This window comes from Bos javanicus, chromosome 22, assembly GCF_032452875.1.
Source record: "Bos javanicus breed banteng chromosome 22, ARS-OSU_banteng_1.0, whole genome shotgun sequence".
NCBI lineage: Eukaryota > Metazoa > Chordata > Mammalia > Artiodactyla > Bovidae > Bos > Bos javanicus.
Window position 1 is genome coordinate 55,733,348 of NC_083889.1, and position 26,537 is coordinate 55,759,884.

Genomic DNA, 26,537 nt, shown 5'->3' on the forward strand with positions numbered 1-26,537 from the left:
CATCCAAATCTTCCATCAAGTGAGCTGAAGAGCAGGTTGCTAGAACTTCACCAACATTCAAATGAGTGCACGAAGCTCACCAGAACGCAGATGAAGCCAGAGGCTGTCAGTCTACCCAGCGTTAACAGCCAAGTTATCTCAGCCTCTAAAATAAGGGCTGTGTGATCGCAAGTCACTGCGCTCACCCAGTGCTTGGCACAGTCACAACAAGAGGTGCTACCAGCAGAGATACTCAAATAAAACCGAATTGTAAAAATTTCTGGTAACATGCACATGAGTGTTGTCATTTTCAAAGCAATCATTCTGGAATGACTTTAGCCTACTTATTCCAAAGAAAGTTGTCACTGATTGAAAGATTATTTTCAAACTCCACTTGTGGAACTGGCTTTAGAATGACAAAGGAAAAACCAGCTCGTCATTTTATGGACACACTTACATCGAACTGAGCATGGCAGACAGGAAGAGTCCTCTACGAGCATCTGCTGTGTATATTTAATTACTGGCCACTGTCCAAAGTGTTCCAAAGCTGCCTTCATGGCCTTTGCATCTCAAGACCATGAAGGCAACTTCTAAAACACCAACAGTGTTCTGGGAATGAGATCATCACAGTGTTAAGAGTGGTAATTTTCCAAGGTAACTATCTTGCAGACAAGCTTCAACACCTTATTTAGATGGAAGCTGTAACGTTTGTTTGCTTTCAATGTCACGCTTTATTTACATTAAAGATAACAAAACACAAGGTGATACAACCGCTAAATGAATGTTACAGGCTGTAAACGCCATGGATATTCAAAGGGAAAGAATATCAACTCTGCACGCACTGAAAGAGGGCAAGGCATCTCGCCAAGGATTGCGAATTTAACAGGTTACAGTACAATTTCTGCCTATAAAAAGTTTCAGGTAAAGTTTTTATAAAGGGAGGCTGGAACGTGAACAGAACTCACATTGCTGGGAAGAAGCAGGGAGGACATTCTACATGGGGGGGTGGGGGACGGGGTGGGGGGACAGTGGATTCGAAGAGCGTAAAGGGGATGACAGGCAAATCAGGAGATAAATCAAACTGGAGCTGTGAGAGCTTAAACCCTGAGCTTTCTTTCAACAGGCCAGTGGGTGGATGAACCACTACCCAACACGACCTAAAGCAAACAGCAGCAGACTGGAGCACAGTGTTCCCAAAAGAGAGTCCTCGGTGCCACGCTGCCATTCGCTCCCTTCTCCCAGCTGCCCGCTGGCTTCCACGGCTGTGGATTTACCCACTTGGAAAAATAAGCCCTCCTTTCAACAATACCAGCGTCACTACCTCTGACCTGAAATTAGACAACAAATATACATACACCAGCCTCCGAGACCATCGATGCATCAAACGCAGAGACTGTGTATTACGGCACACCAGCCCAATGAGCAGTGTCACAGCGGATATTCCAGTAACGGATTCTACAGTCAACACTGAGACATGATTGTCCTAGACCCCTGGCAGGGCTAAAATTTAAGACTGGCAACACCACGTTCTGCGGAGGACGCAGAGTTCTGGAGCACTTCTGCACCGCCGGTGCAAGCGTCAGATGGTACAACCACTCCGGAAAACAGTTGGGCAGTTTCTAAAAAAAGTTAAGCTTACCCAATGACCCAACAATTAAACCCAGAAGTATGTACCCAAGAGAAAGGAGCACGTGAGTCCACGAAGAGGCTTGTATCAAAATGTTTGGAGGCTGGGCCACAAAGTGAATATGCTGAAAACCACTGAACTGTAAAATTTTAGGGTAAAAATGGCTAAAATAACAGATTTCATGTTATGTATCTTTTTACCATAGGGAAAAGAAAATGTTTAGAGCATCTTTATTCATAATGTTAAAAACTTTGAAACAAGGCAAATGTCCCCTTCAACCTTGAGAGAGAAGCAAACGTGATATACTCATGTAACAGACTACAGCTGGGCAATCCCAAAGAAGAGACCCCTGACCTGGGCAAGGACGTGGATGAATCTCAGAAATACCATGCTGAGCACAAGAAGCTGGAATCAAATGATTCTATATACATGAAGCCAAAGAGCAGGAAAAACTATCAATAATTTATAACCACCCAGCCAAAACAGTGCTTACCTCCAGCGGGGGCTGGGGGTGGGTACTGCCTGGCAAGGAGGCAAGAAGGGACTTCTTGTGACGATGGAAATATTCTATGTCTTCATCTGGGTGGTAATTACAAAAGGTATAAACACAGGGGAAACATTCATGAAGCCATGCCCTCAATGTTTCACCATAATTAATTATGTCTCAGTGTCAACAAAAGAAAGAAGAAAGGAAACCAAAGAGGTGGGACCCTCCAGTCCATGGCCCATATTAAGTCCAAAACCAGCCTTTTGTCTGCTGCTGCTGCTAAGTCGCTTCAGTCGTGTCCGACTGTGTGCGACCCCAACCAGGCTCCCCGGTCCCTGGAATTCTCCAGGCAATAACAATGGAGTGGGTTGCCATTGCCTTCTCCAATGCATGAAAGTGAAAAGTGAAGTCACTCAGTCGTGTCCGACTCTTCCCAACCCCATGGAGCAGCCCACCAGGCTCCTCCATCCATGGGATTCTCCAGGCAACAGTACTGGAGTGGGGAGCCTTTGTCTAGCCCTCCCCAAATACTATGCTATCACAAAATAAGACCTCACAATAAAAATTCCCCTTGGGTCTTGTAGGACCTATCCCAGACAGGGCAATATCTTTCAAGGTATGATTACAGAGGTTTAAAGAAAAACATACAACTAATCCATTGATTACCTAGGCTCTTTTTTTTTTTTAATTCACTGAATTTTTGTCATTCTAAATATATATTTTATTCCTATTAGGACCGAAATGAACCATCAAACCATTTGGAGTTTAAGTTGATAATGCTACAATAAACATGAGGTCCCAATATAATAGACAGGTACGATAGAGCGAGACACTCTATGACCACAGTTAACAGATCAGGTAGAAGACCTCACACTTCTAGGATCCCAAAGGAAATCATTTTCAAGTTTCCTCAACATACGTTTAAGTCCCTCACGAGACAATGAGGGAAACATCATCTACTCAAAGTCTGAAAATGAAACCAGTCACTTTTTAAGAATGGATAAAACTATCATAAACCGTTAAGTCGGCTAAGAGACATTAACCTGTAACAATCACACTTTTTCATAATCTGTAATTATCTGATTTACATCTTCATTGTTTGCCTCTCACCTCCATGGTTAAGCTCCAAAATCTCAGGTCTCTTGCTGTCTATTTTGCTGACAGCTATGTCCCCAGTACATAAAACAGCGCCTGGCAGGTAACTGGTATTAAATATTTTCCCCAGAAATGAACAGTTCACTTCATAGGCCAAAGTGAAGTACCCAGAAAACGAGATGAGTTGAAGTTGTCATTTCCAAGCAACCAGCCCACTTCAAAATGTTTCTCTAAAGAAACTGAGTCTTAAAGATTTCCCTCAACCAAACCTTCATACCCCTTCTTTCCCCTGGTATCTGTCCTTCCCCTACGAGTAACTTGCTAGGAATTGACAAACTCATTTGTCTTAGCCACTAACTGAGCATCCCAGGGCTAATCACACAACTCCAGTGCTTCTTGATCTTTAATGAATAGACAGTGGATGGAGTCCCTTCTCACCCAAGCAGACACCACAGTGCTCGGTGTTGAGAACAAAGAGATGAAAGACAAAGGCCGGGCGCAGGTGGAATCTCAGCAAGAGGCAGCGGCTCGCTCAAAGGATGGGGTTGCGTGTATCTGGACCACAGGTGCGGCTTGGGGGTTGGCGGAAGACAGGATCCGGGCAATGGATGAGTGGAGGACAAGGCTGGAGGGCAGAGGGAGGGATCGTGGACGCGGGTCCAGCGGGGACACAATTAGAGGCGGCGCTGGTGAGGCCGTTTTCTTAGTGATGAGGCAGTAAACCGTCAGAGATCAGGCTAAGGGGAAGGGTTCCCAGGGCTCCTGCGACTCCTTCCTCTAGTCTTTCTTCCTCAGTGACCGCTCTTACTCTCTATCCCAAGTCTTGGTCTTCAGCAGCAGCCCGCTCCTCTGAGATCTAAACCCATATACTCATTTCAAAGTCCTTCAAACTAAACATACTTGAGACTACACTCGGGAAACTCACAGCCCGGGGTTCCCTCTCTCTGCAAGCGGCGGCACCGTCCCTCCAGCTGGAAATGCCAGAGGCTGGGGTCAGGCTGGGGCAGCCTCCCTGTTCTCCCCGCTCTGCCTGCTCCGCTGCTCCCATCCAGAACCACGTCCCCTCAGGCTTCTCTCCAAATCCAAGATCCACTCCCCGCCGCCCCCTCCTCCATCCCTGCAGTAACTCGGGTTACCACCACCCCTTGCCCTAACCACTGCAGGTTCACGCCCTCTCCTATTTCTGTTTCCTCCCAATTCGTCCACAAGCTACACACAAACCTTTCTCAGCCCGCCTCCTCTCATCCACCCTCCTACCCACGCCCAGGAGCACACAGGCCCTGCTGATGGCTCGCGCAGCACCCCATTCCTGATGGAGTGGGGACGTGGCACATCTTTGAGCCAAGGGATGAAAAACTGTAAAGGTTATAGAAAGAGCCAGCACCATAGACGCAGACTCAAACTAAGGACTAAAAGCTGTTCACAGGATGTGCCACCAGGGCAGCGCTGTGCGCCCATGCCCGGTGGGGCTTCAGCGGAGTGGCAGAAACAGATATCAGATGCCAGCCGGCTGAGCAGCGGATGGACAGAACACCGACCTTCTTCCCCGCCGCGACATGGATGGCAAGGAGAAGGTCTAATAGTGAGGACGAGAACACAAGGTTGAGGGGTGGGTTTGGGCTTCTTGTTTTAAAGTTGGGAGAGACGTGAGTGTGAGCAGATGACAAAGAGGGAGACCCAGAAGAGGAAGGAAGGGGAACCAGGAAAGACACCCATCACTGAGACGTCCCGGAGGCCAGAAGGTGGGGACTTCTGAGCAGGAACAGAGGGCTGGAGTTGGATCCTGAAGAGCCTGCAGGTGGGAAAGCCAAGAAGTCGTGTTGGTCTCTCTGCTTTCTCTTTAAATGGTGTCTAAGGATTCCTCCACCTCTACAGGAAAGCTCTCTCCCACTCTCTGTTAGACACAATATAAAACCACGTACACTATCACACGTGTGTGTGTGTGGATTTTATGTATTTATGTAGTGTTTTACCTAGCCTTCCCTGGTGGCTCAGCGGTAAAGAATCTGCCTGCAATGCGGGAGTCCTGGGTGGGGAAGATCCCCTGGAGTAGAGAATGGCTACCCACTTCAGTATTCTTGCCTGGAGAATCCCACGGACAGAGGAGACTGGTGAGCTACAGTCCATGGGGTCTCAAAAAGAGTTGGACACTACTGAGTGACTTTCACTCATGTTTTATACACACACACACGTATATATAAGTAATGTGTTGTATTTAATATTGGACACCAGGAGTTATACTTGGTGTCTTTTCTGCTCATCCTGGGATTCTATTTCACTCCGCTCCTTTTCCCCTCTTTCTTTCTCCCCCTCTTTATTGATATAAAGCCTCTAACAGAAAAAGGGTTCTACCATCATCTCCAGTACCTGGTTTTAACTGTTCCCAGTTGGGAGTTCTGCAGGGTGGGGCTCGAAAACCTCACATAGGTTTTAGACGGAGAACAACTGCTATTTTCCGTCCCTCTTACCCTCCGCTCAACAGAACGTCAAGCCTGGCACAGCTATTACATATTCCTTTAAGAAGCTGCCCGAGTCACTCTCCTGGGTGATTATAAGCAATGGCAAAGAGGTCAGTGCTTTTCATCAGGGAAATAAAACAAGGGTTCTCTGCGGGGTCAGCCAATCGTTTTTATCAGTGCCTCATCGGAAAAACAACAGCTGAAAAGGACACACGCTGTAAGAAAGGGAGAGGACAGGGGTACAGGAGAAAGCTGCGGACAATGAAATGGAAATTTAGGTTCGTCCCTTGTCACTTTAATCGGGCCGCCACCTAAGGGAAGATGTGCTTGTTTCCAGAGAGGGGAGGAGGCGAACATCCAGAGATGGGCACTCATCAGCTGTTCTCAGGGAAGCGGCGGGCTGGGTCCAGCTGGAGTGGGGGCAGTGTAAACAGCGCTCCAGAGCTTGGCAGCACACATCTGCATCAGGCCATTAAATTCTGGAATTCGCTCTATTAAAATCAAATCATTAGCCAAGAAGAATTAACAGGCAACGATTTTCATGCAAAGCAGACACAAACCAAACACCAAGAGCGATCCATATGGGTGATCCTTCTCCATTCAGCATTTCAGATGGTGCATAAGGCCGACCCATGACCGTTTCAGCCCTTGGTTGCTCGCTGGCAGCCCTGTCTATACAATGTCGAGCATTGTCTGAGCGCTGGAACAATGTAAGCTTTTCGCTGTTTATCTGAAAGTCCCTGGATCACCATCCCAAGAAACCTGGCGCTGTGACAAAGCTGACTTGTGACAAGTCTCAGCCCTTTAAGCAAATTGCTTATTAATTAACGCAGGACCGAAGTTTCTGTTTGGGTCCTAATTAAGCTACGTACCTCCAGAAGTGTCCCTCCCTGCTCTGCACTCTCTGAAACTGAGCAGAATTTTTCTGACACACAGTTTTCCATGACACACGGATGGTGGAGGGTTTTAACAGGTGGTGAAGACTGTGACCAAAATACTGGCTGGAAAAAAAAGATCAGTTCAGGCCAAAGCGTCACCAGGTCTATTAACAGCGGAGAAACAGGGGAGTGAGGAGGGCGGAGGGCACCTCCGTGGATGTTCCAGCCTGAGGTACCCCTTGCCCACCCGGGAGCAGGCTTCATTCACAGAAGAAAACCTCTTAGGACGTGGGCGCTACTTTAGAGGACCTCATACACGAGACACAAGAGAAGAATTACAGGAGAGTACTGAAAAAACAAAAACAGACAAAACTAAGCTAGGCTGTTCGGAATGGTGCAGATAGGTAGTTCAAAGTATTAAAGTAAAGCAAGTTGCGATTGTGATGACCTCTTGGGGTCGGGAGAAACTGTGCCTGGGGGACAGCTTGCAGGGAGCGACTGACTGTTTCTTCACCTGGTGATCATGACAAGGTTGGTTATTTTTTTAATTATAAACTACACACGTGTTTTATCCTCTTTCAGGTGTATATATGTTTCATAATAAAAAGTGTTGAGAGAGAGAAACACAGAGACAGAGAGCAATCCAGAGGGACACAGAGACAGCCAGCCAGACACACACACAGAAAGATCAACCCAGAGACCTAACACATTCCTCAGCAGAGCAGAAACATTCCATACGTGTTTATGAGAATGGATGCTGGGTGACAAAGCACAGCACTGAGTCTTCTCAGCTCACTCACTAAATATACTTGTTTGTTATGTTTACAGACGTCTTTGCAAACAGATGGGGGTGAAATGTTAAGAGTTCGGAAAGATCATATAAATAGCCACAAATTAAAGACAACTTTAAGAAGAGATTTTCTATTTTATTTAGCGTAAACAAACATTCTTTCAACGGGCAGTGATTCACATGGTTAGGATTAAAACATATCCTGTACACAATACCCTGAAACTAAAACAATCTACAGAATTCTAGGAAAGAAAGAAAAAAAAAGAAAAAAAAAAAGGATCAGAAAGCAAACTGACGGAAACAATCCCTTAAAACTTAGGAGAACATGTACCATTTGGGAAGGCAGACAGCCAAACAGAAAATAAAATTTTCAAACTCTGCTTTTAAAATAAAGTGGGTGAAGGTTTTTTTTGGGGGGGGGGGGAGGAGGATGATATATGAGTTTATTGAAAAATAAAAGGGGAGGGGGGACTATTTTGTGAGACAAAAGTGCCCTTGCTGAGCAAGACTGCAGCTCAGCTCCAGTGAGAGCTCAGCATATACATAGAGACCACGCAGTATAAACCGTCACGGAATAAACATTCAGATACGCCGAGATCAAACAGACACGGCCAGAAACAAGCCCTGGTAAGGCTGGTGTTATATCCTGTGTACATGGAGAGGTGCTAAACCTGGATCTGATTTCTTCAGGACACAACCCACTTTTCTACAACACCCTCACAATAAAAAGCTGAACTGAGGAGGAGAGGTTTTGAATCTTTCTTATCTTACAGCACATTTTTTCTTTTTTTAAAAATCTGCCTTCAAGGCTGACTAATCCAAACACCCTGTAGGAACTGAAGGCCTGCAGACAATAGGGAAGGAAGGAGGGAGGAAGGAAGAGAAATCCGCCTTCCAAAACAAAGCTTGTGCTGGTTCCAAGAAACAGCCAAGTACAATAATCCGTCCAGAAGAGGGCAGGGCGAGGGGAGCTGGGAGGAAGAAGGGGTGGTCATCCCCTCCCCTCAAACTGTAACCAGAAGGAGGCCAACTGGCCAGACCCTGGCCAGAGAGCTCCGGGGCTCACCTGGGCTTGTTTCGGGGCTCACCTGAGCTTGTTTCCTTACCCAAGCTCCTCCCAGCCTCTCCAGGCTCTCCCCTCCTCCCCCTCACTTCCCCCCTCACTCCTGACCTTCGCCAACAAATTAAAAGGCATGGTAGAACGAATTTCCACAGCAAAACAGCTGCAGATGTCCCACCTCTGACACACCCCTGGGTGAAGCTGGTCGCTGAAATTCGGGACTGGGGACGAACCCAGCCACCGCACGTCAGCTCTGCCCTGTGCCCCTTCCCACCGGCTGGTACCCCATGCTCCTAAGTTTCCTGATGCCTCTGAGTTCATTAGACAAAGAACAATGGAAGCAGGACTCCATGAAACTGCTGCTGGTTAAGCTGGCAGAAAACAAAACAAATCCGGCGGTCGCCCAGCCCTGGGGCCCTGCTCACACCCCCAACCAGGGTCTCTCACCACTGTGTTTTCCTTTCAATTCTGGAAAATCACCTTAAATGCAGCCTGTGATGAAACCAGGGATAATTATGTTCTGAAACAACGAACAGCTTAAGAAAGTTCAGGAACTTAGACTGAATGCTCTTAAGCTTCCAGAATATCTCAAGATGCAATCTAGTCTTACTTTCTCCCAATATAAATCACACCATTAAATTAAAAAGGGGGGGGGGAGAATTCCTCTACCAAATTACACACTAATGGCTCTTAACCCATAATTAAAGTATCACTAACAGCAGCTTAAAGCCACAGCCAACCATGAGCACATTTATTAGGACCTGAGCTTTCAGCGCCGAGTAATTATGTAAATAGAACCACCAGCCATCTTGAGAAGAGTCCATGGTCAACCAGCTCCCCGTTCCCTTGAGGAAACTTTGGGAACTGGCATCTACACAGGGCCTCCTTTGCATGGCTGGGGAAAAAAAGTCAAGCAAAGCTCCGTGCCAGGGCAGCAAGGAGGGGCCAATGCCAACGGGGCTCCTCGCCTAGAGTCCTGGTTCCCACCTTCCCTGATCATGGCGACGGGTGGAGGGGGGCGCGGAAGCGGTGGGGGGTTGGTGGGCAGGACGGGGACCTAGAGCAGCAACCAGTTTTGGAGCAAGGAAGAATCCAGGTCGGACTCAACCTGTTCATCACGCCCCGTGTGCGGCGGACTGTGACGGAACCCAGGACAGTCCACGCTCCCTCACACCAAGAGGGGTACGAGTAACTAACGAGGACACGCCACAGAACTTTGGAAAGCTGGTACAGAAGAAGAACAGACCAGACAAAACCACTGAGTGGGTCCACTCCTCCATTCAGTTCTGTTACAAACTTGTGGAATAATCTAGGACAGACAACTGACCGCTCAGGACCTCAGCTTCCTTGGCGAAAACAAGGCAAGGAACATCTAAGGCCCTGGGTAGCCCTGGAAATAATTAGATAATTAAAGAAGGAGAGACAGTATACAATTAAGTGCTAAATTATACAGTACCGACCACAATTGCTGATGGGAGAGATTTCGTGGCGTTTTGAGCCCATCGATTCCTGAGGGCCACGGGCCACAGCAGGCGCCGTGCCAGAACTCGGGATTATGACAGCGGTGACCAAGACAAAGCCCCGCCTTCAGGAGGCTTTCAATCTACGAGCGGTGCATTCTCAGGAGTTCAGAGGGGTAAAAAAACGAAGGCTCCTTTTCAGAGATAGAGGCAAAACGGGGATTCAATGGGTACACTTTGAACATACAGTAGGAAGGGCGACAAACGATGAAATGGGTAACTGTTGAAGTAATAAACCAGAGCTTTTTGAAAAGAATTAATACCTAAGCCTAGTGTGCTAACAGGTGGTAAAGAATCCGCCTGCCATGTGGGAGACCTGGGTTCGATCCCTGGACTGGGAAGATCTCCTGGAGAAGGGAAAGGCTACCCACTCCAGTATTCTGGCCTGGAGAATTCCAGGGACTGTATAGTCCACGGGGTCACAAAGAGTCGGACACGACTGAGTGACTTTCACTTTCAGTGTGCCAACTGGCTTATCACCAAGGAAGGTAGTTTCCAGAAGTCAGGCACAAGCAGAGTCTCCCTGCCTGATGACAATCAATGTCTCCTATCCCAACAGGCCCACCCCCCGCCGACTTACTGTTTGTGGTTCATGTTTTTCCCCTTATTCTCTTTGTAATTATGCTTCCAGATTTCTATGGTGCAAGTCAGGTGCCAAGGAGCAGATCCCAAGCAGAAGGTCCTTATCCAAACTATCTGGATTACACCCAGAATGTGGGATTTTAGGAAGACCGTGTACGCTATGATGCAACTGGCTAAAACAGACCTATTTGTCTATAAGTTGCTGGAGGTTGAGGAAAGATGGTGCAGACACACGGCTTATTTTGTGGAGTACAACGCTAAAAAAACTAAAGAAAAGAGTACAACTGACCGAGGCAATAATGAACAATCAACACTTTTTTTTTTTTTTTAACTAAAAATTTTAAAAATTGGATCTGTCCAAGTTTCAAGAGATGTGAAACCTGCCTGGGCTGTAAGTGAAATCAAACACTGCCCACCAACTGTATATTCCATTTTCCGAATAACTTCCCTGGAACACAGATGGGTTTAAAATGAATATTCTCAAAGTGTTGGATTTAGAAGGAAGAATACTATTCCAGCTTTTCTTATTCCAGAAAAAAAAAAAATCTCTTCAAAGATGTATGCCCATCTTCTAAACACCCTTTTGGGTTCAGAGCAGATGTGTGCAGTGTTTACGCTGTGAAAACCACTAGGACATACACAACCCACTATAAACACCACTCAGATTTTGCTGTGCTTTTCTTCATTTCCTGTGTATTTATTTTGGTGTTAAAATAATGTTAACTTTCATAATAAGGAAAACAGCAGCAGATGTTTAAACCAAACAGACTATACAGCACATCATCCCACGTATCTACTCAACTTTCAAAAGGAAAGCTTCTTCCTCCTAATTAAGGAGGGGGCCCAGGAGACCACTCCTGAGTAGGGTGTATCCACTGTACCACAGAGCAACCTGGACCCGCTTTCTGTACACTTTTCCTCACCACCTGCAGATATAAAAAAAATTAATGTGGTATCAATTTCCTAATAATCCCTATCGTCCTCTCCTAGGCTGATTATTATGCTTTGTATTGTTTTGAAAGTATCCTGTTACTCAATGACAAAGACAACCCCACAGAAAGTACCCGTAAAAGTTTTCCATTTCTTGTTCACCAAAAAAAGAAAAAAATTCTTTTACACTGACTGCAATCTGTTACTTTCAGGGGAAACAAGCCCCATCACTTGCTGCTTAGACCACTCTAAACACGTCTGCCTCTTAAATGAGGGACTTTAGAAGCAGGATAATACCTAAAATAGCAGATTCAAAGAACCAATTCACCAAAATTCACTTTCCTTGTACAAGTAGGATTAAAAGAAACCAAAAACCACAAAAAGAGGCAACTTTAAATATGTTTATCCAATAAAGTAAAAACAAAAACACAATGAATTTTTTTTCCTTGAAGGGGAAAGGGTAACTTTTCGAGTGCTTAGACAACAGGCCTAAAGTTTTGTGTTTTTTTTTTTTAACATGGAAAACACAAGTGTATCCGGTAGCCCTCCCAAGTTTCTTCCATGTTTTCTTTTTCCTGAGAAATGCTCAGTTTCACTATAGGGCAAAAACATGGAAACTTCTCCCGCTGCATCAGATTTGCATGTGGTTACCAAAAAAAAAAAAAACAAAACCCAAAAATCCAAACAAACACTTCCCCTGCCCGGCAGAATTCCCCCGGAGTGTCTCCAACTACTCAACACTCAGACCATTACCACGTTTTCAAATCGCACGTAGATAATGTTCCAGGAGATTAAGAAATCGCCTTTTCTCTTCTTACTACTAACAGAGACAGCTTGAAATACTACCCAGCAGTGGGGAAATACCTCACGGTTTAGTAGGAGGTAATAAACAATAAGAATTCAGAGGGTTTCTTTTTTTTTTTTTTTTAATTTAGCTTACTGGTTGGTGGGTTGTGCAATCGCTTGCTTCCACAAGGGAATGGAGTGTGGAGGGAACATCCCTCAATGTCAGAACCCTCCCGGAGCTGTACAGGAAATGGGAATTCAGACAAAGAGCCAGTCTGTGCTCCATGACATGGGTGCCCTTCCGGGCCCCCGAAATGAATAGAAGGAAAAAAAAAAAAAAAACTTCATTGTTTGGGACAATCGCTCCCCAACACAAAAATTCACTGTAACTTTCTGTTCCCCTCTAGCTGCACATCCAAAGCGCTTATTGGCTGTAGGAATACAGCAAGAATACTGTACAATAGACAGTGTATGTTTAAGTATCAGAGCAAAAAAGAGAGAGAGAGAAAGAAAATCCGACATGTTTTAACTTTTTGCTTGGGTCCTAGAAGTTCTTCCTCTAAAGAAAACACCAACAGACTCCAAAAAAAAAAGAAAGAAAGAAATACATCTTTCAAGAGAGTAAAGTGTAAGGAGTCACGAGGAAAAAGCCAAGGTTTTAACAATGTATATATTTCACCGCCTCCCGCCCCTCAGCCCTCTCCGATGTAACCCTGAAGCCTAAGAGACACAAACACCACTCTGTTCGGAGGAAAGCGCCGCTTGCCTTCCAGAGCACCCTGAAAAGTCCCAAGAAATAAGAACAAAACGCACAGAAGGCGATCGGAACCGGGAGAGGAGGAGTGGCCTTGCCCAAAAACCAACAGGGCGGCAGTTCTAGAAGGGACGGTCTCTACCTTCGTAGCACAGAATGCCGATATTGTTGTTCATGTTGTCCAAGTACTGGTAGTTCAACAGGTCCATCTTCATAAATAGCATTGATCGGGCTAGCACAGAAAACCAGCTCTTTGCTTGCGCCCCCCGGGGGGAAAAAAAAAAAAATACAGTTTCCAAAGTCAACTACGGCTGAGGAGCTCCCGGCTCTCCTCTTTAAAAAACTTCACAGAAGACGGAGGCCCGGCCTCGGATCAAAACAAAATCAGTAAAACTCCTTAAAAAAAAAAAGAGAGAGAGACAGGCACACCAAATCGAACTTGCAGAAAGAAAACCCTTCGAGGGCTCGTGTGCAGATGGTATGCGTCCTGGATCGTCAATCCAGCATTTATTTAAAAAAAAATGGAAAAGAAAAATCGTTTTCAAAAGCCTAACGTACGGGGGTGTCTTGCAGCGGAGAACGGGGCGAGGAGGGGCAGCCCGCGGCCCATCTCCCAGGACAAAGCCGCGCTCGCGCCGCTCACAGCCCGCTGCGAGTCCGCCGCGCCGACACGCCGGCTATGCCTGGAATGACTCGAATGCGCACGGCCGGCCTCCTCCCGGCGCGCGGAGCATGCTCACTGGCATCCCCGGGGCGCCGCGAGGGGCAGGATGCTCTCTGCACAGGCTCCGGCTCTAAATGGAGCGAGTGTTTGCAAGGAGAACGAGAGGAGGTGGGGGCCCGGGGCGGGCAGGGGGTAGGGGGGGTCCCCGCACTTGGAGGGGCCCAGGGCCGAACGTCTCTGGACAGGAAGCCGCCCTGCGACTTTGCAACACCAGGGGAGGGAAGAGAAAACCCAGGAAGTCGCCTTTTTTTCCCCCTCCAGGAGCCGGGTTAAAAAAAAAAAAGTCAGAAATCCATCATGGAAGCAAAACTTCCGTGGAATTTAACTCTGCTGCCGCTGCACTTTTGGGTTTCAGGAACCCAAACGGCTTTGCTGTGGTACACAGACCACGCTTTTTTTTTTTTTTAATCTTTTTCTTTTTTCTTTCCTTCTCTTTTAAAAGTTGTTTTACAACTTTGCATTTACACTTTACATATAACTTCTCTCATAACCATCATAACAGCTCACATAAACAGGCCAGGGGTGGTATCACCTTTTTACAGCATCGGAAACTGGGGCTCAGAGGGATTAAATAATGGTCTATGGCTCCCAAAATAGTTGGTAGAACTACTTGTAGAGTGTTTTATTCCCTAATATTATAACCTTCTAAAACACAAGAAGCGGGGGGAGAAAGAGAGAGTTTAAGGAAGTTAAGACTTTAGATACAAAATAGAAAGCCTAAGGGACATAATGGGTAGGAGAGATGAAAATTATTTTTGTTTTGCACATAACAAAGCTGTTCCATCTGTGTATCGGAGGCTAACTGAGTATCATGCTGCCATGTCGTTCTGTCTTGGTAGGACCTGGACCTTAAATGTCACATTCAGACAAGTGATGCCCAAAAGCTGTTTACTGAATCAGTAAATAACTGATGTTCAGACTCTTCAGCACATGAAGATCATGCTAGCAAAATAAAGGGGAAAAAAAGTTTTCTCTCTGGAGATGGCAGCTAGCTTTTGGCACCATGAATAGGCTAGTAAGTCACCATGAGAAGTGTTTCTGTACTAATATTACCATATCTGTTTGGAGATTTAGAAAATACCAAGGGATGTGCTATATTGTAGACCAAGACCTAACACTAATACTCTAAAATAAGAATTGAATAAGTAATTTCAACAGCTTGTGTGTTAAAAGATTAGCAACAGCTGCACTCGGGGTAACAGGCATGTTTAGGACAAGTTATGTTAATTGACTCTTATTTGGAGATAAATAGGACACCCGGTAGATTGGCCATCGCTGTTGCAACAGTGTAACTGGAATAAGGGCAGGTGAAGTAGGCAACAGAGGAATCAACATTTCAGGAGCTTTACTTTCTAAGGCTATTTATCTACACTAGATTATATATGTAGAATCTGAAAAATAGGTCCATCGTCAATTGTAATTAAAATACTTGATGGTACTTCATGGAGAAGGTCAGAAGAAAACTCGTGTGGCCTCTCATATACACATCTGATTTATATTATTGTACTTAGTACCTATAGGTACAGAGTTGGGTTCAACTGACAGTTTTTGTTTGGATTCAACCTTGCAGGTGATTCTGGAAAACAATTATGGTACTACCCTCTTTGACATCAGTTCTCAATCGTGCACCCCACACAAGAGAAAGCTGACGGGCACATGAGAATCAGGGCCCTGATCCTGAGGGTGCAGCCCAAAATAATCTGAGGAGCTGGGGCCCGGCACTGGGGTTGCTTTTAAAGAGTCCCAGGCAGTTCTGTCATGTAGTTGAAAACCAGCGCTTTTTTCTCAGATGGAAAAAAAAAAAAAATCACCTGCTTTCAGATACTTCGATTTAGATACTTCATTTTATATACTTATTTTGAGAAGAAAAGTTTTCATTTTAAACAACGATGATTGGACCAGATTCAAACAATCCAGTGGTAAAGGTATGAGTAAAATATTTAGCAACTTCGCTTTAATGATTCAGCGTCACCGACAATGTGGTCTCAGTCTCCGAGAGGCAGCCACTCATGCGGACACAGGTCCACAAGCGCAGTGTGAGCTGTGTTTGGAAGAATGAGCCATGGGAAAAAAAATATATATATCCCCAGTCCTCATCGTGTCTGTTCCGCTGACCAGTGTGGCCCTGCTCAGAGAAACACAGAAGAGGTGAGGGAACAGGCAGACACTTCTATAGCAATCCGGCAGAGTCACCTCACTTCCTGCAAATCTTCAGACAGTCTGAGAAGCCCCATGCTGGAGGGCGGCGGTCATACCTGCAGGTTCTGCAGGGCAGTCAGTCCCCTGTGCCTGGCCCTCTCCCAGCCCAGCTCCCCGCGTCTTCTGCCTTCTGCTTCAAGCATGGAACTACCCACAGCGACACTCAAAAACCGTGTCATTTCATGTCTCCAGGCACATGCTGCCTTTTTGTGAAAGGCTCTTCCAGCCTGTCTGCCAGCAAACACCTGTTCTTCCCTCCAGACTTAGCACATGCCTCTTCTGTCCTGCAGGACCCCTGTCCTCCAAGTCCTCACTCCCCGCTCTGTGCAATCACTTGCCCACAGACACGCTTCCATCCAAATCAAGCCTAGGCTTTAGAAACCAGGGCCATGCCTTCTGCATCTAAGCACGGCCACTCGTGCAGGAGTCTGGCACATGGCAGCCCTCAATAAATACCACATCTCAAAGGCAGACCCTACTTCCTACTCCTTACTCCCAGCACACACTGGATCATCTAACTCAACAATTCTCAGACTGGAGTCTGTCAGCATCTACTGGGGACCAGTCCTCGGATGTGAGGAACACTCACCTAGATTCTGATCAAGCTTCAGGTTATGGTCAACACATCCGTTAAGAAATCCGAGCACTGGAAAATGTCGATGCTTCTCAGGTTCATTGACTGACTCATACTGTCATAATTAAAGGATCAATGCGCTTTCCAGATGGCTCACTGGTAAAAATTCTGCTGCCCAAGCAGGAGACATGGGTTCGATCCCTGGGTCGGGAAGATCCCCTGGAGAAGGAAATGACAACCCGCTCCAATACTCTTGCCTGGAAAATCCCCTGGACAGAGGAGCCTGGCGGGCTACAGTCCATGGGGTCACAGAGTCGGATGTGACTTGGCAACTACACAACAGCAACAAACAATAGAAGTACCAACAGGACTGTTCTTAAGGAAACTGGAAGGATGGTTCTAAATTTTATCCACAGAAAATCAGGTAGAAGGTTTTTTAAGGATGAAGAAATATGATCAGATGCTTAAAACATAAAGCTATTGTATAGCATAGGAAACTATAATCAGTATTTTGTAATAACTATATGGCAGAGAACCTGAAAAAGAGTATACGTGTGTGTGTATATGTAGGGCTTTCCTGGAGGCTCAGCAGTAAAGAATCCACCTGCGACGCAGGAGACGCAGGTTCAATCCCTGAGTCAGTGGACCACTGTCCGTGGGGTTCTAAATATATATGCATGTGTCTAACTGAATCACTTTGCTGTACGCCTGAAACTCACACAAAACTGTAAATCAACTATACTCCAACAAAAATAAACAAACATAAAGGAAAAAGAACACGTCCAGGGTGGAACTGTACACAGAATAAGAAACACGAAACACACCGTCATAGTGTTTTTACTGTTAAAAAAAACTTTAAAAGCTGTCTGAAACTGCTCAGATGAGATCTAACTTGGAACGGGGAAACATTTTCTATGCCTGAAAAAATTAAATCAAAGAAAGATGTCACAGAGGAAACCGCTGAAGAATTTGAATATGTAAATTTTGTTTTTTTACCTCTGAAAACGCCAAAGCCAAACAGAGAGGCAGAACAGAAAACAGAAAAATACACCTGTAACATATACTATGGTGAATGACGAGACCTATTCTTGATATATAAAGCATGTTTGAAAATAGAAAACCAGAAAAAAATCTAATCTTAAAAATTATTTTTAAACAAGCAAAGAACACGAGAGACAAAGGGCAGTATAGCTTTAAAAAGCCTATTCGATCTCAATAAAATATAGGAAAAAACACCAGTTTTAAACAAGTAAGTGATTTTCCATCTGCCAGATTAAACCAGCAACAAAGACATTTCAATCGTATCTAACGCTGGTGAGGTGAGCTGCCCCCGGAATCTGTGTTGGTGCTAGTGAAAATGTAAGCAGGCAGTACCTTTCTACAGAGCAGTCCACAAGAATTATATAAAGCTGCTTATCATGCTTTCGTTTACAATAGTGAAAGCTTGAAAGCCAGAAGTCCAAAAACCGGGGAATGCATGAAAATTGTATCAATGACAGAAGAGCATGGAACCACTATAATTCCTTCTAAAATACATAATGACAGGAAGATAACAATAGACTCAAAACGTGTGATAACAGAACTACACATATTAACTGAAAACAAGCAAATAAAAACAATATAAAAATAGTAGATACACTAACACCAATGTTGCTTATGTATTCATAAGTATACACATGCATACAGAAAAAAATAATACACACAGATTTAGAAGATTGGGAAGCGCACCAAGACGTTAGCAGTGGCTATCTTGGAGGTGTGGGCATTTGTTAAAGTTTCCTGCATTTCTAAATTACCCACAAAGACTATATTTCTCATATAATCAAAGTGAGGGAGAAGGAAGGTCCTCACTTTTAAAAAAGCAGGCTCATGATGAGAAAATACGCCCTGGTGAAGCAAAAGCAACGGATCAATTATATCTAATTCTTAACACCATGGTATGTCCTTTGGATTTAGATTTAACAACTAATGACTAAAAAATTCCAAACATTTAGAACTTTGCAAGATTTAAAGATGTTTATGATGAGGTATCTGTCCTAAAGAACAGTCTACAAAAGGAACCCGTAAACAAAAAGACAACCCTCAAAATGGGACAAAATATTTGCAAACGAAGCAACTGACAAGGGATTAATTTCCAAAATAAACAGTTTATGCAACTCAATATTAAAAAAAAAAAATCAAAAGAAAAGGGCCGAGGATCTAAATATACATTTCTCCAAAGAAGACATGAGCACACATGTGTGTGTATGGGTGAGTATCTGCACTTTCTCAGTCGTGTCTGACTCTTTACGACCCCATGGACTGTAGCCCACCAGGCTCCTCTGTCCATGGGATTCTCCAGGCAAGACTATTGGAGTGGGGTGCCATTTCCTCCTCCAGGGGAATCTTCCCAATCCAAGATTCGAACCTGGGTCTCCTGCATTGAAGGCAGATTCTTTACCCACAGAGCTACGAGGGAAACCCACAGTACAGTTCAGTCGCTCAGTCGTGTCCGACTCTGCAACCCCATGGGCTGCAGCATGCCAGGCCTCCCTGTCCATCAACAACTCCCGGAGTTTACCCAAACTCATGTCCATTGAGTCAGTGATGCCATCCAACCACCTCAACCTCTGTCGTCCCCTTCTCCTCCTGCCTTCAATTTTTCCCAGCATCAGGGTCTTTTGCAATGAGTCGGTTCTTCCCATCAGGTGGCCAAAGCATTGGAGTTTGTCAATACTCCAACATCAGTCCTTCCAATGGACACTCAGGACTGATCTCCTTCAGGATGGACTGGTTCGATCTCCTTGCAGTCCGAGGGACTCTCAAGAGTCTTCTCCAACACCACAGTTCAAAAGTATCAATTCTTCGGCGCTCAGCCTTCTTCACAGTCCAACTCTCATATCCATACATGACCACTGGAAAAACCATAGCCTTGACTAGACAGACCTTTGTTGGCAAAGTAATGTCTCTGCTTTTTAATATGCTGTCTAGGTTGGTCATAACTTTCCTTCCAAGGAGTAGGCATCTTTTAATTAATTTTATGGCTGCAGTCACCATCTGCAGTGATTTTGGGGCCCTAAAAAATAAAGTCTACCACTGTTTCCCCATCTATTTGCCATGAAGTGATGGGACCAGATGCCATTATCTTAGTTTTCTGAATGTTGAGCTTTAAGCCAACTTTTTCACTCTCCTCTTTCACTTTTATCAAGAGGCTCTTTAGTTCTTCACTTCACAGTACAGTGGTATATGTCAGTTATATCTCAGTAAATCTGGGGGGCTGAGGAAGGCAGCCTACAAGGAGAAACTCCCTGTACTTTAAACTTTCAGGGAACGTGGACCTGTACGCATATGTTTTTGTCTTCTATTATCCACTAATTATTTCATGTATTAGTATTGGGAGAAAAGGAAAACCAACCTCCCCACAGCATAAAATAAGGGCTCCATAAATGTTCATTACGGCAGTGTCTCAGCCTCTTTATGGAATAATGATGGAAAAATGATGACAGAAGGAAGCCCAGGCTAATTACTAGGTTAAGTGGTTCTATTTGCTAGAAACTTGACTACCAGTATAGAATAGCAGCAGCAAAACTGTGAGCTGCCGCATAAAAGCCAAATGATCAAAACCACTCTCCAGACACTTATTAAAAAATAAAATGCTTTCATTAGCACACTTGCTGAGCAGGGAAGATTTCAATGTCAAGTCTGACAATAATTTCTTCAAAGACACCCCAGGAAACGTAAATAACCCGACAGGCTCCTTGGTTCCCGCCCCCACCTCAGTGGATTCCACTCCTCTCCTCTTTCCAGAATTCTAAGCAACATATTTAACTAATGCTTTCATTTTAAAGTTTCTTTTTCTCCTTCCCACACATTTATTTTTTTAATCACTTCAACCCAATAGGTGGATAATAATCAAAAAGACTCTACCAAATGAACAAAGCAAGTTGATCGTAATAACTTGGTCTACAGTATCAGTTAACCAAAAAGTTGGATGTGCAAAACCACCATGTTAACAGCATGTCCGTATCTGTGGATACATTCTTCGGTATAGTAAGAACAGCAACAACATGCTGGTGATGATGATGTTCATGAAACGCTTCACTGGTCAAAGTACTGTCATTTTTTATGTTACTATCAATTCATATGACAAGGTGGTGAGAAGGGAAAGCATAGAAGAGGGCTTAGGTAAAAACAAACAACATTGAGTGGTAAGAAAGGAGAGTTAAGGAACCAGACTTTCTTTTCTTTTAAATACCATTTAGAATACAAAGTTCTGTGGCCCCTCAAAGGCTCAGTTAAAAAAATCCCACCTCCCACAAGAACCCTGGTTAGCTAGGCTTCATCTCTTTATTCCACTGTTTCTTAGGTTTATACTTGCACTTAATTCTAAAATAAAGCAGATGATGAGATGATGTTTGCATCTCTCCTCTACCAGATTATAACGACTGCTTTGCCACTTCAACACTGGCTCTTCAACAGTATAATGTTGAATTAAAACAAAACAAAACACATAGACCAATACGAATATATGTTATTTTCAAACACCTCACACATCAAGGATTTGGACCTGAATCATTACTTTCTGTTAGATTTTCTCTTAAAGAAACAATTCCTAAATGTATCACAAAACATTGCTTATTTCTCTAACTTGGAGTTGCTCACACTGAAATGATGATGGAAAGTTGGCAATGTTTTGTCAAAATTTTTCACAATAGCAAATGCCATTAAACTGTATGTCTTGACCTTTACTGTTTATTTCTAAGCTAAACACTCTCAACTTCTGTTAAGTATAACTAGATAATGTACTGTAATATAATAGGATTTAAACACAAATACATATATTTTTTAAAAAACTTAAAATGGTTCTGTGAAACCAGGATTTAAACTTTCAATACAACAGCACCCTCTAGGGGTGAGTATTAATTAAGTTGCAAAGACAATTTTGGGAGAGCAAACCGCCTGATTTCTGAGTTTAAACACAATCAGCCTCTTAACCTAAAAAGTCACAGTACATATCTTTTAACAAACAGTTCCACTCTCACTAAACTTGGAAAAAATTAAAATAACATACTAACAAAAACCAATTCACTTGATATCAAATGAGTGACTTGGAAATCTGCTTGATGAACATTTTCCCAGGCAGCACTAGTGGTAAAGAACCCGCCTGCCAATGCAGGAGAGATGAGACGTGGGTTCACTTCCCTGCAGGACAGCATGGCAACCCACTCCAGCATCCTTGCCTGGAGAATCCCATGGAAAGAGAAGCCTGGCAGGCTACAGTCCATAGGGTCACAAATAGCTGGACACAACTGAAGTGACATAGTTACAAGATAAAAATAGCATTTAAAAGTGCAGACTGGGACTGATGTTTTAAACAAATCAGACTAAACCAGTACTGAGGAAGAGAATATAATTAATTAGAATTCCCTGTTTGCCCAGTGGTTAGGTCTCTGTGCTCTCAACTGCCAAGGGGCCCAGTTTTGATTCATTCCTGGTCAGAGAACTAAGATTCCACAGGCCGTGTGGCACCGTCAAAGAAAATACATTAAAAAATTTAAAAATTAATTAGCATTCTCAAGAAGGGAGAAATCTCTTGCTAGTTTTAAACTAGTGCTTTATATGCTTGAAACAAATGTTTCCTTATGAGCAAAAATGATTATTTTAGTGGTTTTTCATTATTAAAATTTAGTTCAGTAAATCCCAAAGAACCATCATAAAATATTATTCCGATATTAACATTCTCACAAATTATCCACAGACATATTCTTGCCAGGTTGGGTAGAACTAACTAGTAAAAACAGGAGAAGTCCAATGGAAGAAAAGTCCTAAATATTTAATATCTGAAGGTCAATGTTCGTGATAGCTCCACTTTCTGATTCAGCCTTCACCTAGCAGTTTACTTTGCCTTCACAGTATGTCGTTCACTGAGCACCTTTTTCTACCTCCAGAATTACCTTTTCAACCAGTTAGGTAGGATCCAGTCCACAAGAGACACCATACCTGTTTTGATGGAGAATTTTGGTGCCTGTGCCAGCAACTACCCCACGAGGTAACTTCTATCCTAACATTTAAGGGCATTTGATCAGTTTGACCACTTAATACAAATAGAATCATGTGGTATGTACTTCTGTGTGATTAAATTCTTGCAGTCAATTTTATATTTATGCATGTCATCCTTATTTTTACATGAAGGTGAAGAGCCACCCTTTTCATGGCTATGTAGTATTCCAGTGCCCTAACAGACCACACTTTGTTCTACATTTGAGGAACATTTAGGTCGTTTCTCCACGGAGGATGTTATAAATTGTGCCCCCCTACAAATATTCTAGTCCCCGTGTTTGGTGAGCATTGACTGCACTTCTGTAGCACATGTCTCTGGGAGTAGATCCATTAGGTCTTACAGCAAGCATACGTTCAGTTTAAGTAGATACTGTCAAACAGCTTTCCAAGCATTTGTGCCAATTTAGACGCCTGCTTCCCTGGTGGCTCAGTGGTGAAGAACCCACCTGTCAATGCAGAAATCGCAGGAGACACTGATTCGATCCCGACATCGGGAAGATTCCCCTGGAGTAGGAAAGGGCAACCACTCCGGTATTCTTGCTTGGGAAATCCCATGGATAGAGGCGCCTGGTAGGCTATGGTTAAGAGGCTGCAAAGACTCAGACACAACTGAGTGACCAAGCACAAGCGTGCATTCTGCTGCCAGCAGCGTATGGCATTTCAGGACACTCTGCACCCTTGCCGGCACTTTCCATCTTTTCATTCCCACTACTCGGGTAGGTATGGAGCAGCCTCACTGCAGTTCTACTTCACCCTTCTCTAACCAAGAGCAAAAACTCCTAAATGCTTGTAAGGGACAGAGCGATAGGACCCGTCACACAGAACAGAGGCAGAAGGTCTAGTCCGGCAGCTCTCAAACAGAGCCATGTCGCATCCTCCAGCCCAGGGGAACTCTGGCGATGCCTGGCTGTCACAGCTGGACAGGACTCCCGGCATCTAGTGGACAGAGGCCAGGGATGCTGCCCAACGTGCCACAACGCACGGGACAGCTTCCCAGAGCCGAGAGTCATCTAACCAAAACCGGAGTAATGTCACTGCTGGGAAACCAGGGTCTAGCTCAGCGAACCCTCCCTGGAACCCTTCTCCTTAGTCAGGTGATCAATGGAATCGACGGCTGGTACAGCTCAAGAGATCCCCTGCCTCCTGTCTTCAGGTTCCCCAAGCCAAAGGGACAGAAAGGCACAGGCTCTTACTACGCGCTGGGCGTGGCTCACGGTGGAGGCCCAGGTTCTCATATCTCTTGTTAAAACCTCACAACTATTTAAAGCAATTAAAGAGCCTCTTGATGAAGGTCAAAGAGGAGAGTGAAAAAACTGGCTTAAAACTCAACATTCAAAAAACGAAGATCATGGTGTCTGGTCCTATCACTTCATGGCAAAGAGATGGGGAAACAGTGACAAAGTTCATTTTCTTGGGCTAAAAATCACTGTGGACAGTGACTGCAACCAGGAAATTAAAAGACGCTTGCTCCTGGGAAGAAAAGTGATGACAAGTCTGCTGCTGCTGCTGCTAAGTCTCTTCAGTCGTGTCCAACTCTGTGCGACCCCATAGACGGCACCCTACCAGGCTCCCCCGTCCCTGGGATTCTCCAGGCAAGAACACTGGAGTGGGTTGCCATTTCCTTCTCCAATGCAGGAAAGTGAAAAGTGAAAGTGAAGTCGCTCAGTCGTGTCTGACTCTTAGCGACCCCATGGACTTCAGCCCACAAGGCTCCTCCATCCATGGGATTTTCCAGGCAAGAGTAGATGACAAGCCTAGACAGCACAAAACTCAGAGCCATTACTTTGCCTACACAGGTCTGTCTAGTCAAAGCTAAGGTTTTTCCAGTAGTCATGTACGGATGTGAGAGTTGGACCATAAAGAAGGCTGAGCGCCAAAGATTTGATGCCTTTGCACTGTGGTGCAGGAGAAGACTCTTGAGAGTCCCTTGGACTGCAAGGAGATCAAACCAGTCAATCCTAAAGGAAATCAGTCCTGAATATTCATTAGAAGGACTGATGCTGAAGCTGAAGTTCCAACACTCTGGCCACCTGATGCAAAGAGCCAACTCATTGGAAAAGACCCTGAGGCTGGGAAAGGTTGAAGGCAGGAGAAGAAGGGGACGACAGAGAATGAGATGGTTGGATGGCATCACCAACTCAATGCACATGAGTTTGGCAAACTCATGTGAAGTTTGCTCAAAGTTTGAAATGGTGAAGGACACGGAAGCCTGGCATGCCGCAGTCCATGGGGTCGCAAAGAGTCAGCCAGGACTGAGTGACAGACAACAATAACTATCACCATTTTATAAATGAAGAAACAGATATCAGGCTGAGAAGTTTGTCCAAACTCACACAGAGTGTAGATCTGGGATTGGAAGCATTGGTTTTCCACTCTACCCAGGGTCTGACTTTTAACCAAAAGTAAGAAGAGTTTTTAAAGTCCACAATAACTGTTAATTTGCAAGGGATGAGTTTCATGGTAGATTTGCAAAAAGCAGCTGAATAAAAGGTAGGAAACGAGATCCTTTGCAATGTGGAGTTAACATGCATCTAAAAGAAAACTGTACCCTAACAACCGTAAACAAACTCACCTCTTCACCACACTGTCATCTCTTTAAAGTTAGACCCGTGTCTTATTTTTCTCTGGATATGTCTCAGTGCCTATGGGACGTCCCCAGTGGCTCAGTGGGTAAACAATCTGCCTGTAATACAGGACACACAGGGAACAGGGGTTCAATCCCTGCGTCGGGAAGATCCCTGGAGGAGGAAATGGCACCCCACTCCAGTACTCTTGCCTGAAAAATCCCATGGACAGAGGAGCCTGGTGGGCTACAGTCCATGGGGTCCCAAGGAGTCAGACACGACTGCACAACTAAGCATGCAGTGTCTACAAGAGTATATATTTAAATTTTCCTGGATGAATTACTGACCTAAAAAACACCAAAGAGGGATGAAAAAGTCTTCAAAAAGCAAGCGGATGGTTCAGATTTTTTTTGTCCCCCGACAAAGTCAACTCTATTTTGGAAATATGAAATAAAATGAAATGTTTTGGTTGAAGACATTCTATTAAATCAAGTAAAGGTCAATACCATCAAATTCTCTTCACAACACGAGCAATTCAGTTTTTCCAAGGATGGATTTGCCAGCATGGCCCTGCCATCATCCTGTGGATGTTCCTTACTCATGCTCTGTCTGTGAGGCCATCTCAGTCACAGACTCACCAGAAATCCAGCCACTGGAAGGAAGACAGGGTCTCAGCCCTGGCTGAGCATTAGCGTCACCAGGAAGCCCTGGAAGCTATGGATGCGGGGCCCCAAATCTGGCAGAGGAAATCTGGGGTGGGGCCCAGATAGACATATTTTGAATTGATACCCGGAAAAGAACTACACTCAGTACAGTCTGAAAATAGGTCCACACGTCATCCCGACACAGCTCCAGCCCCTGAGGTCCTGGAGCAATGCCCTAGGGGTTCTGAGCGGAGCTTCACATCCCCTGCCTTCCACACCTCCCAGAGCTCACGGGCACCCCAGTGAGCGACGTGTGGGCGCGACCAGGGGGCAACGTGAGTCAATCAACCCAAGAAACGGCTTAACTCCCTCCCCACGGGGAAGTGATTCCCTCACGCAGATTCAGACAGCTCCAGTCCTGCCTGACACGGAAGGGGCGAATGGACCCCTCACTCTCAGCCTCTCTCCTTAAACTACGGGTGCTCTGTGGTCAGAACAGGACTAAGATTCTGTCCACTAGCAACACTCAGCTACACAAACACCAGACACATGCACACCAGGATTCCTCTTTACCCACACATGGGTAGGGGCGTGCGGTGTGAGGAGTCCTGGGCACGAGACAGAGCAGCCCGTGGAGGAACAGGGCAGGGTCGCCGGTCCCTGCGTCTGGTTCCGGTTGGTGATGGTGGGTTTTCAGGGGCACGAAGCCCCTCCCGCCGGAGGACGCAGAAAGCGTGGGCTCCTCTGACTGACCCCCCGCCCCCAGTTTTCCAAACCACTGCTTCCCCAGCACCTGACACAGTGCCTGGCACTGGTAGGTGAATGATTTGTCGAAAGAACCAACGA

At 45.0% G+C, this 26,537-nt stretch overlaps 1 protein-coding gene across 5 annotated transcripts in view; it reads right to left on the reverse strand.

Moving 5' to 3' along the window:
- Positions 1 to 26,537, reverse strand: part of VGLL4 (vestigial like family member 4) — a 156,542-nt gene that overhangs the window by 59,315 nt on the left and 70,690 nt on the right. Inside the window, exon 1 of one of the 5 annotated variants that reach the window (XM_061397115.1) lies at positions 13,090 to 13,745. The exons of 3 other annotated variants lie outside the window; for them this stretch is intronic. In XM_061397115.1, the coding sequence (XP_061253099.1) occupies positions 13,090 to 13,171 (82 nt within the window). In that variant the 5' untranslated portion in view covers positions 13,172 to 13,745. Of the gene's footprint in view, positions 1 to 13,089; positions 13,746 to 26,537 lie in introns of those variants that run through there. One more of the 5 variants, XM_061397118.1, reaches the window with a different exon arrangement.